General features: G+C 50.9%; 7 protein-coding genes across 7 annotated transcripts; 3 read left to right on the top strand and 4 right to left on the bottom strand.

The window, feature by feature from the left end:
- Positions 1 to 35: 35 nt before the first annotated feature.
- BO83DRAFT_357626 (GTPase BMS1) lies at positions 36 to 4,039 on the bottom strand. Its single transcript, XM_025529261.1, has 4 exons — positions 3,911 to 4,039; positions 3,763 to 3,833; positions 3,607 to 3,696; positions 36 to 3,540 (listed from the first exon to the last, which is right to left on the bottom strand). Exons 1-4 carry the CDS (start codon positions 3,966 to 3,968, stop codon positions 223 to 225), a joined length of 3,537 nt encoding a protein of 1,178 aa, XP_025389544.1. The 5' UTR covers positions 3,969 to 4,039; the 3' UTR covers positions 36 to 222.
- A 315-nt stretch (positions 4,040 to 4,354) lies between these two features.
- Positions 4,355 to 5,625, top strand: BO83DRAFT_377021 (urea carboxylase-associated family protein). Its single transcript, XM_025530888.1, has 2 exons — positions 4,355 to 5,285; positions 5,337 to 5,625. The coding sequence occupies exons 1-2, from the start codon at positions 4,547 to 4,549 to the stop codon at positions 5,534 to 5,536; spliced, it is 939 nt and encodes a 312-aa protein (XP_025389543.1). The 5' UTR covers positions 4,355 to 4,546; the 3' UTR covers positions 5,537 to 5,625.
- Positions 5,626 to 6,530: 905 nt separating this feature from the next.
- On the top strand, positions 6,531 to 9,363 carry BO83DRAFT_407023 (potassium transporter 5; the record flags this gene model as incomplete). The annotated part of the gene is made up of 9 exons (XM_025533924.1): positions 6,531 to 6,737; positions 6,801 to 7,050; positions 7,104 to 7,185; positions 7,210 to 7,358; positions 7,404 to 8,168; positions 8,214 to 8,360; positions 8,409 to 8,789; positions 8,816 to 8,935; positions 8,998 to 9,363. The coding sequence occupies exons 2-9, from the start codon at positions 6,850 to 6,852 to the stop codon at positions 9,361 to 9,363; spliced, it is 2,211 nt and encodes a 736-aa protein (XP_025389542.1). The 5' UTR covers positions 6,531 to 6,737; positions 6,801 to 6,849.
- A 541-nt stretch (positions 9,364 to 9,904) lies between these two features.
- Positions 9,905 to 10,373, bottom strand: BO83DRAFT_436073 (uncharacterized protein; the record flags this gene model as incomplete). Its single annotated transcript, XM_025535930.1, has 4 exons — positions 10,296 to 10,373; positions 10,185 to 10,225; positions 10,061 to 10,129; positions 9,905 to 9,992 (listed from the first exon to the last, which is right to left on the bottom strand). The coding sequence occupies exons 1-4, from the start codon at positions 10,311 to 10,313 to the stop codon at positions 9,905 to 9,907; spliced, it is 216 nt and encodes a 71-aa protein (XP_025389541.1). The 5' UTR covers positions 10,314 to 10,373.
- A 387-nt stretch (positions 10,374 to 10,760) lies between these two features.
- On the top strand, positions 10,761 to 12,677 carry BO83DRAFT_377020 (alpha-ketoacid dehydrogenase kinase family protein). Its single transcript, XM_025530887.1, has 2 exons — positions 10,761 to 11,038; positions 11,097 to 12,677. The coding sequence occupies exons 1-2, from the start codon at positions 10,827 to 10,829 to the stop codon at positions 12,301 to 12,303; spliced, it is 1,419 nt and encodes a 472-aa protein (XP_025389540.1). The 5' UTR covers positions 10,761 to 10,826; the 3' UTR covers positions 12,304 to 12,677.
- Positions 12,285 to 13,932, bottom strand: BO83DRAFT_462249 (putative 2-methylcitrate dehydratase (PrpD); the record flags this gene model as incomplete). The annotated part of the gene is made up of 2 exons (XM_025537284.1): positions 12,285 to 13,419; positions 13,570 to 13,932. The coding sequence occupies 2 exons, from the start codon at positions 13,930 to 13,932 to the stop codon at positions 12,388 to 12,390; spliced, it is 1,395 nt and encodes a 464-aa protein (XP_025389539.1). The 3' UTR covers positions 12,285 to 12,387.
- Positions 13,933 to 14,139: 207 nt separating this feature from the next.
- On the bottom strand, positions 14,140 to 16,190 carry BO83DRAFT_387223 (IQ calmodulin-binding motif protein; the record flags this gene model as incomplete). The annotated part of the gene is made up of 4 exons (XM_025532701.1): positions 14,140 to 14,414; positions 14,479 to 15,006; positions 15,076 to 15,892; positions 15,954 to 16,190. 4 exons carry the CDS (start codon positions 16,188 to 16,190, stop codon positions 14,140 to 14,142), a joined length of 1,857 nt encoding a protein of 618 aa, XP_025389538.1.
- Positions 16,191 to 16,265: the final 75 nt, after the last annotated feature.

The following is a 16,265-nucleotide window of genomic DNA, read 5'->3' as shown; positions in this document are numbered from 1 at the left end:
AAAAGTCAACACCAACTCAGTCTATTCCTGGTATAGAGCATCAATATATCCACAAAAAAACAATAATCCAATAAGAGAAATAAGAAGTCCGACGCTATAGTCGGGTAAGATTCAACGCCATCCACCATGCAACATGTAGATAGATACACATCAACCATATTCACAGTAAACTTTTAACATCCGGTAGAGATCCCAAAAACATGCCGTTCCAGGAGGGTTGCCTTACTTGCGTTTCTTACCCCCACCACCTTCACTGTCCTGGTTCTTGCGCTTCTTACCTTCTCGGCGCCAGTATTCATCCCGTTCTCTCTTCTCCCGCTCGGCCTTCTTTTCCAGACCCTCCGCAACCTTCGCACGATACACCTGGCGCCGTTCCTCCTGCTTAGCCGCACGCTTGGCCTGCTTCTCGTTGCGCATTGTATTAAGCTTCTGCATGAGATCTCGTGCCTTCTTCTCTTCACCACCCAAGACCACAGCACGCTTCTGCATGTAGGTCTTGTCCTTCCGACCCTTCATCTTCGTGATTTGGGACTTGAAGGGAAGGTCAGCCGCCAGCTGGCGTGGCACACGAAGAGGGTTGAAGTGACGCTCGGGGCGCTCAATGGCGCGGTAAGCTGAGTCCTTGTTCATAGGAGTAGGAATTCCCTTTTCACGACGGACTTCACCAGTGAGACGCATAGCCTTCCAGCCGTTGTCACCGACACCGTCCTCGTCCAGATCCAGCAAGTTGGTGACAGGGTTGTAGAAGCGGTGGGGCTTGATGGGGTACCACGCGCGAAGGAAGACGATATCACTCATGAGAATCTTGTCCTCGAAGGTAGCACGGAAGTAACCCTCGGGCTTGCTGAGAGCGCGTTTGATCTGACCACGAATACCAGATACAGTCCGGATGGAAGCTCCTTCAAATTTGGCGATTTCAATAGACGAGTTGAACATGTCCTTGATGAAAGCGGTGTTCTTGAAGATCTTGTAGGGTACACCAGTCAGCTTAAGCTTCTTGACAATCTCCGTGTGCTCATCGACGCTCAGTACGACACCTGTAGCAGCGATGCGGAATCCCGGGGTCTTGTTCGAGAATGATTGCACACAGCAGAAACCGGTGTTAGGTGCAACAAGAGGCCCGTAGAAGGTACCAAAGCAGTGCATGTGTTCGGGAGTGTACTTGAGCATGCGGTTACGGGTTCGACTGTCCGAAGTGCTGTATATCGGCAGGGACTGGAAGCGGCGCCAACCGAGAGAGAAGATAAGAGGGTCGTTGCTCTTCAGGATCTTCTTATGCCAACGATGCCTCTTGATGCGGATCTGCACATAACCGAATCTGTCTTCAGTCGGGGCCAGTCCACCCACAATCACAGGGAAGCGGGGGTTGAACTTGGTTGCGAATTCGCAAGGAACGTTCTCAAGCACGATACGTGCATAAGTACCAGCCTTGAAACCTTCCGCACGGGCCCTCGAGGCCGGGTCAAGCATATCGAATTCAGCACGGTTGATGTCGATCTGCTTCTGGAGCTTGGCCTTCTGCATATCGTACCACTCGTCCTCTCCGAATTCTTCATCTCCACCACCGGCCTGCCGGGAGTTGTCCTTGGAGTTGGCGAATCCTTCACGGTCTTCTTCCTCAAAGCGCAGCCTCAATTCTTCCTTCTTCTTCGCATTACGTTCTCGCTCTGCATCCAAGTCGACGGGGCCTTCGGCCTCTGCAGCTTCATCATCCTCGGCGCCTTCTTCGTCAGAGAACCCGTCGAAAGCTTCACCAGTCTCCAAATCTTCAAACTCTCCGTCACCCTCGTCATCCTCATCAAATGCATCATCGACATCCGAATCATCATCGTCGCCACCAGACAGTTTGGCACTGACGAAGCGTTGCCGCAAGGATTCAATCATGTCCGCATCTTGCCATTTGGCTTCTAGTTTGGCGTAGTCGTACTCAGGAACAGCACGGTACTCCGCAGCTTCTTCTTCCTCAACGTTTGTCTTCCTGAAGAAAGCGTCTTCGTCCTCTTCAGGCTCTTCATCGTCATCGCCGTCGGCCTCCTCCTTACCGCTCCATCGGCGGATCACATCTGCAGGTGTGATGGTTTCATCATAAAGCATGCGTGACAAGTCAGGGACACGGTACTTAGGACGCTTCGAATGGAGGGCCTTCGCATTGGCAAGCATGTTATCCTTCCAACGGACCTCGCCATCATCTTCACCGTCTTCGTCTTCGTCGTCCTCGTCGCTATCGAGGACCTGATCCTCTACTGACGAGATGGAACCAAGGTCGGAGTCACTATCGGCAAAGGCGATGTCGTCCTCTTTCTGATGAGCATTGCCGTTTTGTCTTTCCTTGAAGTTGGCCTCGAAATCTGGCGGTGCGGAAGCGTCGACCTCTTCTTCATCACCGCTCAGGTCCTCTTCCTCATCTTGCTCCATGTCCTCCTCGTCCTCTTCGCCCTCTTCGCTTTCGAAGCCTTCATCATCGTCCGCCGCATCCTGATTGTCCTGTTCGCCGTCCAGGAATCGAACGTTTCTCTTGTGCTTCCTGCCGACAGCTTCATCCTCGTCATCTGCCTTTCCGATGGCACCACCGCCGCGGAACAAACGAACACCACTGTCTGCCTCACCCAGAAGTTTACGCTCTCCTTGAAGACCGACGACCAATTGCTCTCCCAGACCACGCTCCTCATCGTCGGATTCCTCGCCACGATCAAAGTTCGAGGTCTTCACATCGATGTAAACAGCATCCTTGTCAACCAAGACACCACCGACGTCGGACATAGGAGCAAAAAGCAACTTCTGCTTCTCTCCCAGCCTGCGCTTGCTATTCTTGCCGGTGGCTTTAGCCAACTGCTGATCCATATAAGGTGTTGGGCATGGGTCGGGGAGAGACTCGATGCCAGAAACAGTCAAGTCACCCACACCAGGAACATGCACGCGCGCACCAGAAGCCGGGAAGTTGGTGCCTCGTAGGTATCCATAGAGCGCTATCGTCCGATCACACTTCGGGTTTTCTTCAATCTGGGTAGGCGGCGTGATGTCGAGGAATCGATCTGCCAGGGCGTAAGGGTGAGAGTTGCGCCAGATGAGCGGTCTCGGGTTCTTCATGACAGACAAGAAGCGGGACAAGTTGTGCACTTCACGGTCGGGGTAGCGGCCATTGACGACTCCGGAAAGGTAGAAAAGCTTGGCACCGTTGTACAGCTCGGTCCAGAAACGATGCTTGAGGCGTTTCTTGGCAGCACGCAGGGTGCTCTGCTTTTTGAAAAGGTCCAAGTGGGTCAGGATACCGAACACATTTCCGGGCATACCGTGAGAGCCCAAAACGTTCAAGAACTCCATAGTCTCCATCTCGAAGCCATAGTTTCCGTCGATCATCAGAAGCACAATATCCGCGATTTTAGCCACATCGACCATGCTGGCGAGGGAGTCGGAGGGGCATTCTAGGAAGGTAAGGCGGCGCCGTTTTGAGGTTACAACAGTCAACGGTCCCTTAGGGGTACTGAGGGTCTGCTTTGTGTATCGACGGATCAAGGACTTGATAAGGGTCGTTTTTCCAACCTGGAAGCAGCGAAGGCATTAGCATGTTGCAGTCTTGACAATGGCATCATTGGTAAAGATACGTACCCCCGGTGGGCCAACAATAGCCACCACGAGCGGCGGAGCCTCCTCGGGCAGGCGATCAACAAGAGGCACATGGAGTCTCTTCTCTTTTATCTATGCGGCAGAATGAGCATCAGTGACCGTTGCGTACGGGATTATGAAGAGGGTAGTAGCGCATACATCGTGAGATCTTGCGCCGGCCTTATTCGATTTGCCAGGGTTCGAGAACGCGAAAGCCTTCGGATTCGGGCCTAAGTTGCGATACATCTGTTAGTCGACCATTTTCTTGAAAAAGCGGCGAATCCGACTTTGAAGAAGTACTACATACCGTCGTACTTCTTTTTCTCTTTGGCAGGGCGATGCGCCCTGTTGGATTGCTCCTCCATCTTGAAAATACGAGGTCTGTAGACCCCTCAAGAAAACTCTCCCCGGCTCGTGAAAAGATAAAAGCTTTCACCAAAAAGTCGAGCAATCGGCGAGCTGCTTCCGTTGTCCAGTAGCTCGGCCAAAATTATTATTTCCATTTTCTTTCGCCGGATGGTGATTTTTTCCGAGCCGAGATCTTCCCGCCGGAGAAAATGGGGGCAAAAGGCGGACCAGGAACATTGCTGCCCCAGGCAACAAATTACTAATGAGATCCGCCTGCTATCAGTTATCATCCGGCCCGGTTGAGTTCGATAAGGGCTCAACCCTTCCATATCGGCCCGGTGTCAATACGTCGTGATGGCCATGAGAGGACCCGAACTGGGACCCCAAAGCGGGGCTGTATGGGGCAGAATACGATAAGGAACGCTGCGATTATCGGCAGGCATCCCGAGGTAGTCGTGTACTATTAAAGCATAGGTTCACTGCCCCTGGCGTGGGCTAAGATGTACATTTCTCTCGCATTAGTCGCGTACACTGGTCATCTCGAACCGCGAAGTATATTACCTCAAGACTAGTGCTTCAACCAGAAAGATCCACAATGGCTGCTCCGCGTCGTCCCCCTCCAGCTTATACAGCTCCTGCTGATTCTGGAGTCCATGCTACCTCAAAGCTGTACCGAAACATCTCGGAAACAGCTTCCGAGTCCTCCAAGCGAACTCTAGAGTCATCATTCACTATTCGTCCATGCTCGGGCCAAGCTTGGGTAGTACCAGCTGGGCACATCTGCCGTCTCACAACGCCCAAGGGACCTCAAGTGGGGGATCTTAACATCTGGAATGCGAATAATCCGCGCGAAAGACTCTGGGCAGCGCGCACTCGTCAGATCCACGCCTCCCATGTCTCGGTTGGTGACCGCCTGTGGTCGAACCTGCCATACTTGCGCCCTCTAATTACCATTACAGGTGATTCGCTAGCAGGTGGGCAACTTCACGAAGTTTTGGATGAGGATGGCAAGCATAAAGAAGGAAAGGGCTTCGGCACAACGCAGTTCGGAGGGCGCGTGCACGACCTTCTTGGTACCCGTTGTGACCCTTATGTGAATCTGGTTATGGGTGGGGAAAGCTTCGACTTCCACTGCCATTCCAACCTGACCCGTGCGGTTGTTCCGTACGGCTTAACAGAGCTCGACGTGCATGACGTACTCAATGTCTTCCAAGTGACGGGACTCGATGAGGAAGGAAAGTACTTTATGGAAACATCGCCTGCAAAGCCGGGAGAGTACTTTGAGTTCTTCGCCGAAGTTGATGTGCTTTGTGCGCTGTCGGCATGTCCTGGAGGTGAGTTTTATCCGGCAATTATGGAGACAAGAAACTAATCCTTGGTTGTAGGTGATCTGTCAAACTGGGGCTGGGAGGAGAAGGCCGATATGGGGGATACTACACGTCCCCTGGGTGTTGAGGTGTATAAGTTGACGGATTCCAAGGTGCTTGATGACTGGAAAGAGCCTCAAAGCCCCAAGTATGCTGGTATGCACGGTATGAAAATGCCACAGAGGGCAGATGACGGATCTGGTTATGTTGGGCTATAAATGTTGGAGAGGATATACAATATGATGTAAAATATACAATAAACGACCAGAGTGTTCGCATACTACGTCGAACCGAATAGCTATTCAACGCAATTTGAATGTACCTTTTGATATAGTAGCATCAACTTCTGCCAATACCGAGGTCTACAAGTGGACTGAAGTATCCTACTTAGAATGGTTTATTTATCTTGCGCTGGAGATGGTTTCTTTGTTGAGGTAAGTCTCCAAGGCACTAACTGCTCGTAGACTTAGAACGATGTGTCGCGTCTATCTGGAAAGCAGGTAGTGAGATGCATCCCAACATGTGTAGTAGTAGTAGTACGATGACTCGTGGGGGATCTGCTCTATGTCAGATACAACTACAGTAACAGCTATCGCAGGTTCCAAAGTGCACAACAGGGATGTGTCTCAGGGATTTTCCTCTTTAAGGATGAATATTCATCCAAGTGAACATTATTGATTAATATATGCAGGACGCTGTTTCCATGGGGACACTCTCATTGCCTGAAGAAAAACTTCCCATTAACTTTACTTCAATGGCAAATGGCAATGCAAGAAATGAGATGACGAATCAATTCTGTAACTACATACACATTAACCCTAACCTGAAATTGATGTGGCGTCCATGACAGGAGATATTTAGCAAGATCCATGCGTTGCCTAGAGGCGGCCTCAGGAAATGGGATGAAACAGCGACGATCATGTGAGCTAAAGTCACCCCCTCCGACAAGCACCAAATTTGGTCTGTATTTCCGCATCATATCTTTATTTCTTTTGACATCTCAGCATCAGCGAGTCGGAGCGAATGATCAGCGCCATGTGGTGCGGGATGCATTGGACTTGCCGTGAATGTACCAAGCAACTATTGGTGTTAACAAATGCCGCAGTCTCTGGGCCGAACCCCAGAGGTTGGACCAGAATAATCACTCTCAAGGTGCTTGCAGCTTTTATCTATAGCTATCTGTGCATTATCTAAAACATTCTTAGGATATCATCCAATCCTTATTTACTTCGAGATAAGGATATAGTGGATATAGCTAGATGGCGTTCGAAGGCTCGTATACGATGGCTACGATGTGTGTCCGTCGTAGTGAGAAGAGCACGCGGGATGAGGCTTTGCTCGAAAGCTGACGCTTATCTACGATTCTTGTCGCCTGAACAATCAATATAAATACTAAAATTTTCAGTGGTTCCTATAAAGGTGAATCGCACATAGCCCTTCGTCATCCCATACCTCTTTCACTGACGTGACCTGACCTTTAAGTTAGCTAGCTGCCAGTACTCTCGCGAGTCAGTCTTTGCTTCGCATCAGTATGGACCCTGAACCAGAGGCCTTGAAGGAACTGCCAACGTTGGCGACGGTGAAAGAGAAGTCTCAACAGACTCAAGACTCGATCTACAATATCCGACCATGGAATAACAATCATTTGGACCGGGCCATTAGTACTGTGAGTACTATTGGCGAGGATGATGACCCAGGCTTGCGCAGACCTACAGACTTCAAGCAAAGACAGGTACGGTCTGACAGAATTTCAGTGTTGAGAAACACGCAGGCTGAAATCAGCAGGATTTCTCCGGCAAAATGCTCCTTTGGCTCGCATACCAGTCAATCGGTGTCATATACGGAGATATTGGAACCAGCCCGCTCTGTCTATTCGTCTACGTTCACTGAGGCGCCGACTCGCCAAGACCTTATTGGAGTGCTCTCCATTATAATCTTATTACTATTATGGTGACCCTAAAATACATCTTCATTATCCTTCACGCGGATAACGATGGAGAGGGAGGTACATTCAGCACATATTCTCTGCTCAGTCGCTATGTAAGACAAACCTCTCTCCAAGCCGGACAAAATTGACCAGCCCAGATGAATATCACTCATCGAGATCCTCGAGAGGCATCCCTTGTGCAGATGAAGAGACACCTGTCAATTGATCTCGAGAGCTCCAGCAGATTTGCCAGACACAGCCTGGAAACAAGCAAGTTTGCGAAACGCCTACTGAAAGTCGTAGGAGTACTGGCCGTTACGATGGTTCTCGCAGATGGCTTGCTCACTCCCGCTCACTCCGTGCTGGGTGCCGTCCAGGGAATCGAAGTTGTGTCTCCAAACATTTCCAAAGGCACTGTCATCGGGGTCACGGATGCTATCTTGGTCATCTTGTTCTTGCTACAGCCACTCGGTATCACGCGGGTTACGTTCGCATTTGCCCCAATAGTTATCATTTGGCTTGGATTCAACGCTGCGTTTGGAATCTATAACCTTGCCAAATATGATGCTGGAGTCTTTGTCGCCTTCAACCCCGGTTACGCATTCACGTTTTTAATCCGACACGGAGAATCAGGATGGAGGATGCTCAGTGGTACTTTGCTTGCCTTTACCGGAGTCGAAGCCCTTTTTGCCGACCTTGGTGCCTTCAGTCGTCGGGCGATCCAGATAAGTTGGCTATGTTATACATTTCCCTGCCTACTTCTGGCATATATCGGGCAGGCTGCATACATCAGTGTGCATCCAGAAGCATACTCGAATCCGTTCTACAACGCAGCCCCCCCAGGCACCATCTATCCTGCGCTTGTAATTGCCATTCTAGCAGCTATAGTTGCATCGCAAGCAATTATCACTGCTACATTTCAGGTATGAACTTCGCTTCCAAGGTACGACCAGTCTAACTCTGTTTAGCTCCTAGCGCAAGTGATGAAGCTTTCGTACCTTCCGCAATTCAAGGTGGTTCATACATCCGATATATTCCATGGACAGCTTTACATACCGCTTGCGAACTGGCTATTGATGATCGGGACGATACTTGTGGCGTCTATCTATAACAACGTATGTCAATCGATTCTATGCTCAATGGGGTGCGCTAATGAAGAGCAGACTACATCTCTTGGAAACGCATACGGAGTGTGTGTCATCTTCGTCACCTTCTTCGACACATGCATGGTTGCAATGGTAGCAATGTTTGTGTGGCGCAAGAGTCCTTACCTTGTCTTCTTGCCCTGGCTTACAATTGCTTGCTTTGACGGTGCATACCTATCTTCGGCACTAACAAAAGTCCCCACTGGCGCATGGTTCACTCTCGCCGTAGCCACGATTCTCGCCTTGCTCTTTCTCCTCTGGCGTTTTGGAAAGGAGCAGCAATGGTTTGCTGAAGCGGAAGATCGCTTTCCCACGTCGCACTTCGTGACCAAAGATCAAAATGGTAGCATTCGCCTTACAGATCGGTTTAATGGTGCGCCTTTGAGTACCACTCAGGGCGTATATTCTTTGACAAAGCTGGAGAGACCACGCCCATCGTCTTTAGCCAATTCATCCTGAAGCTCACGACAATGTTTGAGATGATCATCTTCTTTCATCTACGACCTCTCGAAACTCCATCAGTCCCTATCGATGATCGCTACACTGTTCGAAACTCGCGATTCCAAATTGCTACCGTCTGGTTGTCCGCTACGGCTACAATGACGAGATCATCTCCCCGGATCTCGCTAGTACCATCACTGATCAGGTCCGCAAGTACTTGATCGAGCATAGACACACCACTGCTCCGACAGAAGGCAGCACGAGCATAAGCCAGTTGAGCCGGGACATAGGCCAAGACTCGACGAGTGCTGAAGAGTCCCGGACGATCACTAGCCGAGGAAGGCCGATCGATCCGGTAGCACTGCTGGAGAAGGCTTATGCACATAACGTTCTCTACATCACTGGCAAGGAGCAGATGCGAGTCAAGAGGGGCACGAATATTTTCAGGCGATTTGTCCTGGAGATCTTCCTATGGATTCGAGACAATACCCGAGCGAAGATCGCTTCGTTGGGACTGGAGCCGAGAAGGTGATTGAGGTGGGGTTCTTGAAGGATATATGACCACATAGTCTGTAGTGAGATAACAGCATATCGTATGATTTATCGATATCTCATCTATACTATGATGATCCATACAGATATTTCTTTAGTTCTTCATCCACGTCATGTACAAGCTGTTGATAGTATACAGCACGTGACTGCCCCTCGCGGGATAACGTCATCGGGTGCGTCATTGCCGCAGGGAATCACAGGATGGAACAATGCAATTCAATACGAATCCGGCAATGCCAGTTGCATTCATCCATAGTTAATGAGAAGTGAGACTTTGAGGGGTAGTTGTGTAACATCACCGGTGTACACACAATATGTAGAGCTCTCTATACCAGGCACTTGAATTCTGTGCCCCTCACATGTTACAGATTGTGTCTACTTGTTGGCTGGATACGACAATTCTTCATGTAAAAAATATCATAATTCATACATTCAATATAACAGTTAAGATCAAAGAAGTAATCTAGGCTCCCATAAAGTAGTCATACGGCCGGACCAGTTCCCGTTCTAAGAACCTTTGTTTACTGGATCGAGACTTCGCTGTCTTTCTCGACGTGGATGTGGTCGGAGGACTGGAGGGTGGAGACTTGTTCATCGTCGTATTGGACACTATAGAATCAATAATTAGTTGATTATGCAAAAGATAGTAATCTTGACAGTGGGGAAGATGTTCATACACGAAACCCTTGACCAGAGCAAATTCCTTCACGATCTTGCCTCCGTTATCAGTGGCAGTCTTCTTGGCCCTACGCACAAGTGTTAGAGTGAATCATGAAATGAGTGAAGCGTGGTATATCTCACTTCTCGAGTTCCTCAGGGGGAGACTCCTTCTTGAGGCTGACCTGTAAGTAGTGAAATTCGTTAGCATTTATTTAGCCCAGGGGCGGGAGTGGGACAGGATAACAAACGAACCATGTACTGGTGAGGCATGTTGGCGGTATATTTGTTTTGACGAAGAGAAGTAGTTCTTAAGTGAGAAAGTAATATGTAAATCTTTGACCTGAAAATGTTGATGAAAGATGTAAGATGAGTTGCCCGATGGGGGACAGGGGAGGGTTTATTTATACTCTGCGGCTAGTAGTAAGAAGTAAGTAAGAGTGAGTTAGGCACCTGCGGGGGTCGATCTCACGCCCTGATAAGGGGACCGAGGGGTCGGACTAGGGACCAACCAGTAGTGCACACCACTTTGGGTGCAGTGCAGGATCGATGATGTCTATGCAGACAGGGGTTAACAGAGTACAGTTAATGTGGCTGAAGAGTGCATGCAGATAGCTACGTCGCATCACAAGTGGCTACAATTCATATTCTTGGCGAATATTGATTTGTATGGGTGAGTCAACTGGCGAGTTTTGCGGCAGCACGTGAGACGGATCCCCCACGGAGTCCGGCTTGTGAGGTCATCGACTGTTGTGTCTCGCACAGTCGCTATGGCCAACTTCTACCATGGCGGTAAGACGAGTCCTGCAGACTGCGTCTCGGGGTGCTAGCCTTCGATATCGTTGTTTCTCAACCTTTCCAGCAAGGTCCTTTTCTTCGTCACCTCTCGTGCAAACGACTACATCCCCGCGGCACGCGTTTGCCTACGGCGCCAATGATGAAGTTGCACGTCTCGCCGCCAGTCGTCGCCGACCATTGACTCTAGCAGATCTGCTCAAGTATGCAGCACGCGTCGAACTCGGTTGTTGTTTTATGGATATCCGCTAATTTGAATAGACATGGGCGTCCGCCCCTGTGCAAAGATGCCCTCCTGGCCTCAGCCAACTTCACGCTCTCCCTTCTTCCGGCCCGCCTAGCGTCTCGTATCGAGGCTCTCCGCAACCTCCCTTTCATCGTCGTATCGAATCCGCATGTCTCCAAGATCTATAACAACTACCTACACTCGCTCTCGACTCTCCTGCCATATCAGCAACGCCAGGTCACGACGCTAGAGGAGGAGAATCAATTTGCTGAAGTACTTGCCGATCTCGTGCATACGCATACGAACACCATTCCCATTCTTGCCCGCGGCTTTCTTGAATGTCGCCGATACATCGATCCCACTGAGGTAACTCGGTTCCTAGACACGCATCTGCGCGCCAGAATCGGCACGCGGCTCATAGCAGAGCAACACTTGGCGCTGCACTTTGCCTCGCAGCCTGTCCGCGACAATCCATCTGAACAACAAGACACACCGAAGGATGCCGCACCATCAAATTACATCGGAGTCATTGATACCGCGCTGCAACCCGCCCGCATAGTCAAGTCGTGCGAGGACTTCGTGGGTGAGATCTGCGAGCTGAAGTACGGGGTTCGTCCGCGGTTGAATATCGGCGGACAGCCGGACGCTTCTTTCGCACATGTGCCGGTCCACGTGGAGTATATTCTTACGGAGTTGCTGAAAAATGCTTTCCGGGCGGTTATTGAGTCCGGGAATGGGAATGAGCCCATTGAGGTGACCATTGCTGCGGCTCCTGATGTTCCTGCCAGTCCGGTACATGACCCGAAAGCGAAGGAGAAGTGGAGTCACTCCGATTCGGATACTGGATTTCACATGGACACGGTGGTTGGAACGGCGGATGCGAACGAGTCAATCAAGTGTTGGTCGCCGTCGCAGCAGAGCATCACGATCCGCATCCGGGACCGAGGGGGAGGTATCCCTCCGGAGGTGCTGCCGAATATCTGGTCATACAGCTTCACTACCTTCTCTGACTATGGTATGAACGGGTCGGAGAATGGCAGCATGGACGCGCTAAACACGATATCTGGCAGCGGGGGCCATTTGAGCAGCATTGCCGGACTGGGGTATGGGCTGCCACTGAGCCGGGCATATGCAGAGTATTTTGGAGGGAGCATCGCGGTGCAGAGCTTGTGGGGATGGGGCACAGATGTATACTTGACGCTCCAGGGAGTGGCCATGCCATCTTGTGTACCGCAACATTGATATACCACTAATCTAACGAGGGCCGGAACCAATCTAATACCACTTACTATTTCTCATTCCCAATCCTGAAATCTCACCTACTGCTCATAGATGTGTCTCTGACCTCGCCAGCAGATCCACCAACTCACAAACCCTAGCATCATCCCTCTCCACCACCTCCAAAATACTCTGAATCTCCTCCTCCGTAAACATCAACCGCAAATTCCTCACAAACTTTCCCCTAACTTCCTCGCCCGTCCTCGGATTCCTCACATGCCCAACCGGAAACTCGACCAACACCTCCTCCAACACCCGCCCATCCTTCAACCTGAACACCACCCCAGCAGCAATACTCCTCTTCCCAACATCCAAATAATCCCTTGTCAACTCCTCATCCTCCCTAACTACAATCCTCCCTCTCAACTCCTCCACCATCTTATCCCCCACCCACCCCCCCTCATCCCCATAATCTTCTACCTCAATCGCCCTCCCCTTGACCATCGCAACAGCAACAACCCACTCCAAACAATGGTCCCTCTCCGCCGCACACTTCAACTCCTCCCTCCCCGGCCTAGAAATAATATACTTCGCCGCCCAAGGCACCCTCACCAGCACCTCCTCCACCTCATCCCACATAACTCTCGGCTCTTTCTTCATCTGCCCCAAAACAGCCTCCACAGCCGCACACCCATGTCCCTCCACCGGCATAATCTTATACATCACCCCTTCCACCCCCCTCGCTTCCATCGCCCCAAGTTCGCCTATAAACTCAAATTCCCTCCCCCCGAATCTCCCATCCCTGAACCCGCCCCCCTCATGATTCAATACACTCCCCACACCCCTCATCGCCGCCCCGCTCCCACCATCATCAGCCCTATCCGCCCTAAACACCAACTCAACCGCCCTCGCCGCCGCATCAGCAGCCGCCCATCCCTTGCGAGGCACAGTGCACGGATGGGTACGATACAAGTGACTCGGCCCCGCGTCCATCCATACATGGGATAGAATACTCTGAGTTTTAGTGGCAGAATGGCCCATCATCCACGAGCAAACTGCCGCTGAGGCCAACTCGACGAGAATGACATGGTCGAGGTTGTGTGCGTGGAAGGCGTTGAGCGCTTGGTAGTGTGTTTGGATCTCGTAGGATTTGGTTATTGCAGAGAGCAGGGTGGAGATTGTTGGATTGGACTGGGAGTTGCGGCTTAAGTAGTCGGATGTCGCGAGGAGGGCGGCTATGTTATCTGTTCATTTAGTTTTTCTAGTGTTAGGAATTTGGTGGTGAGGAACAAGAGGTAAGGGAAAGTACCTACCAGAAGGATGACCCCATTCCATCCCCCAGCTCGCATCGTTGTGGTCCAGGTAGCGGATTAGGACGCCTAGGTCGAAGGTACCCTTTACTGGGTCTACGGTGTGAGAGGTACCCGGGACTGGGAATCCGTGGGGGACGGTGGTGCCGGGGATGATGGAGCCGAGGAGGGCTCGTGCAGAGGGGGATTTAGAGGCGGTTTCGATGGCGCAGGAGAGGGCGTCGAGGAGGGCGGTTCGGGCTGCAGTGTGGTGGGTGGTGTTGGTTGGAGAGTGGGTGTAGGTTGTTATGTCGCGGAGGGGGAGGTCGTATATTGGTTCTTGCGGTGGTTTAGGTTCATTCATTTTGGGTGGTGGTTATAATGCTGTAGTTAATGATAGAAATGTGGGGACGGAATATGGATCTAGGGAAGGTATAGTATTTATCCAACTGTATGACTACTATCCAAACATGCTAACGTTATCACTAATGCTAAAGTCGTACATGTCCAACATATCGCTAGTAGATAATGGGCAAAATCATCCAAAAGACCAAGCAAATATACTGCTATATCAAAAACCACCCGCTCCTCTGACTCTCTGCACCGCTCCTACTGCTCCCCGTGCCCAGCTAAAGTGCCCCGGGTCAACGCCAATCGATCCCACAGGGAGATCATTGGTCGTTGGATCATGCCAGCAGCCGTCTTCTGGGCTGACGCCGCCGTAGTACGCCGTGTTCTGGTTCCGGTCGATGGCTTCACGCCAGGCGCGGCAGACGAATGGGGAATCCAGCAGAAGGTTTACCTCCTGGCTGTGGTAGAAGGATTGGGTATCGAGGTTTCCATTACCTGCGTAGTTGTCAGATTTCACATCACTTTAGGATATAATATGGTGTTGTAGAGTTGGGGATACCTTGAATAGCAACCTTCTCATCAACAATCATCAACTTAATATGACAACTCCTCCGCTTAAACTTATTATGAATCGGCCGGACTTGATCCTTCGCCACATAATTAAAAATCCGCAGACGGAATCGCTGCTCGTCCGTATCCAGCGCCTTGTACATTCGGTGCGCAACCATCTCGTTCGTCCCGTTCTGGAACGGCAGTAATTCGCCGGCGTCGTTGTACCCCAGACACACGTAGCATGTGACGGTGACGTCGCGGGTCTTGACGGCCTCAATCAGAGCCTGGACGATGGGCTCGGCGTTCATGTTGGGAGTTTGAATAAAGATAGATTCTTGCGCGTTGTTGATTGCTGCGAGAAAGCTGCTGTTTTGTGGCGTGTGGACGCTGCTATGGTTGGGGGCGCCCCAGGGTTCCCGGTTGATGACGGCCATTGGGAAGGGATCGTGTGGTGGGAGGACGACATAGGGCTGCATAATGAGTTCTTGGTCGCTTTCGGGGGCGTCGGCGGACATGTCAGTTTGGATTGTGGTATCTATTGATTAGAGATTAGTTTCTGGCCCTGCGTGGATCTGTAGCGCTAGTGGTTGCGGTGCATGCATACTTAAGCGACGAGTCACAGCCTGCGTTCTGGTCTCTCCCTCCCGTGGTAAAAGCAAACCATTCATGCGCTGGGCCTCAGCCCGAATATCCGGGTCATAGTGATGTTCGTCGACAGTAAGTTCTGGGAGAGGCCCCGGGTCTGAAGCATCATAGTCTGGCTGCTGCGAGGCGTGACAAGGAATAGGAGCCCCCGTGGCAGGAGAGTCCAGCATGGGCAATGGGGGTTCGAGAGAACGACCCCACGAAATCAACGCCGTATCATACAACCCATCCACAATGGGTCCCTCGACATGAATCATCATCTCCAGGTTGTCGTTATCCTGCACATTACTGCTCTGCAGCAGTCCAATGCGTCGATCGATTACCATGAACTTGGCGTGAAAGGTCCCGAAGATAGGTCGGTGGTAATTGACAACCTGCAGGTCGATGTTGGGGATCTCATGAGCCGCAGGCAGTTGCACCTTTTCGCTGGTATATTTCTTCTCTGGCACTGGTAGGTGGTTCTCGAACAGCTGCTGCGGATCTCCGCGATCATAGACCATCTTGACAATTACTTTCGTTCCACGTTCGCCGGCTCGTCGGGATAGCTCTCGGAACGCATTGGTTACCAATGTGGAGGCATCCGAGTGAATCCAGAAATTCGTCGCCAGGAACACTTCCTTCTCAGCTCGCACAATGCAATTGGCCATATGGCGACAGAGATCAGGCAATGGGGCGATGATAGTCAGAGGGACTACGCCGTGGCTGCCCATCAGTGGCGGGGAGACTACCCCGGACATGGGATTTTTTTCTAATGCGCAAAGCGCATCGTGGTAGATCTGATTCCTGTCAGGTATGTTCTTCCAAAGAAGAAAGTGATGGTATTGGCTGATTGATTACCTTCAAGAAAAGGTCGCTGGGTTGAGTGCTGCCCCAGTTACCACACTGCAGAACCTTTCGCAGTTCATGGTCATCCTTGTCGACCGACTCGTTCGAGTCAGACTTGTGTGACTTTGACTTCCGATCATGATACAACTTCTGGAATAGCTTAGTGGGTGATTGTGATGGATCCTGCAAGAGCTCTGAAGTGACGGTCTTCTCGTCATGACAGAGCTCATACACAGTGTCGGAGAGCATGGTAGTTCGCACTTGGTTGGCACTTTTGGGCTGACGAAGAAACCAGAAAATAAACGAAGCCAAACTCAGAGAATA

Source organism: Aspergillus eucalypticola, assembly GCF_003184535.1.
Source record: "Aspergillus eucalypticola CBS 122712 chromosome Unknown BO83scaffold_8, whole genome shotgun sequence".
Classification (NCBI taxonomy): Eukaryota; Fungi; Ascomycota; class Eurotiomycetes; order Eurotiales; family Aspergillaceae; genus Aspergillus; species Aspergillus eucalypticola.
The sequence above is the reverse complement of the archived record's forward strand: the minus strand, read 5'-3'. Positions and strand labels throughout refer to the sequence as shown.

What these genes read in the sequence shown, in the direction of transcription:
- BO83DRAFT_357626 (XM_025529261.1), bottom strand. Translation starts at nt 3,968, where the DNA reads ATGGAGGAGCAATCCAACAGGGCGCATCGCCCTGCCAAAGAGAAAAAG. An exon ending in AGAGAAAAAGAAGTACGACG is followed by an intron (nt 3,834 to 3,910) that starts GTATGTAGTACT and finishes ATCGCAACTTAG; the next exon opens with GCCCGAATCCGAAGGCTTTC. An exon ending in CCGGCGCAAGATCTCACGAT is followed by an intron (nt 3,697 to 3,762) that starts GTATGCGCTACT and finishes TCTGCCGCATAG; the next exon opens with ATAAAAGAGAAGAGACTCCA.
- BO83DRAFT_377021 (XM_025530888.1), top strand. Translation starts at nt 4,547, where the DNA reads ATGGCTGCTCCGCGTCGTCCCCCTCCAGCTTATACAGCTCCTGCTGAT. An exon ending in GCTGTCGGCATGTCCTGGAG is followed by an intron (nt 5,286 to 5,336) that starts GTGAGTTTTATC and finishes CCTTGGTTGTAG; the next exon opens with GTGATCTGTCAAACTGGGGC.
- BO83DRAFT_377020 (XM_025530887.1), top strand. Translation starts at nt 10,827, where the DNA reads ATGGCGGTAAGACGAGTCCTGCAGACTGCGTCTCGGGGTGCTAGCCTT. An exon ending in ACTCTAGCAGATCTGCTCAA is followed by an intron (nt 11,039 to 11,096) that starts GTATGCAGCACG and finishes TAATTTGAATAG; the next exon opens with ACATGGGCGTCCGCCCCTGT.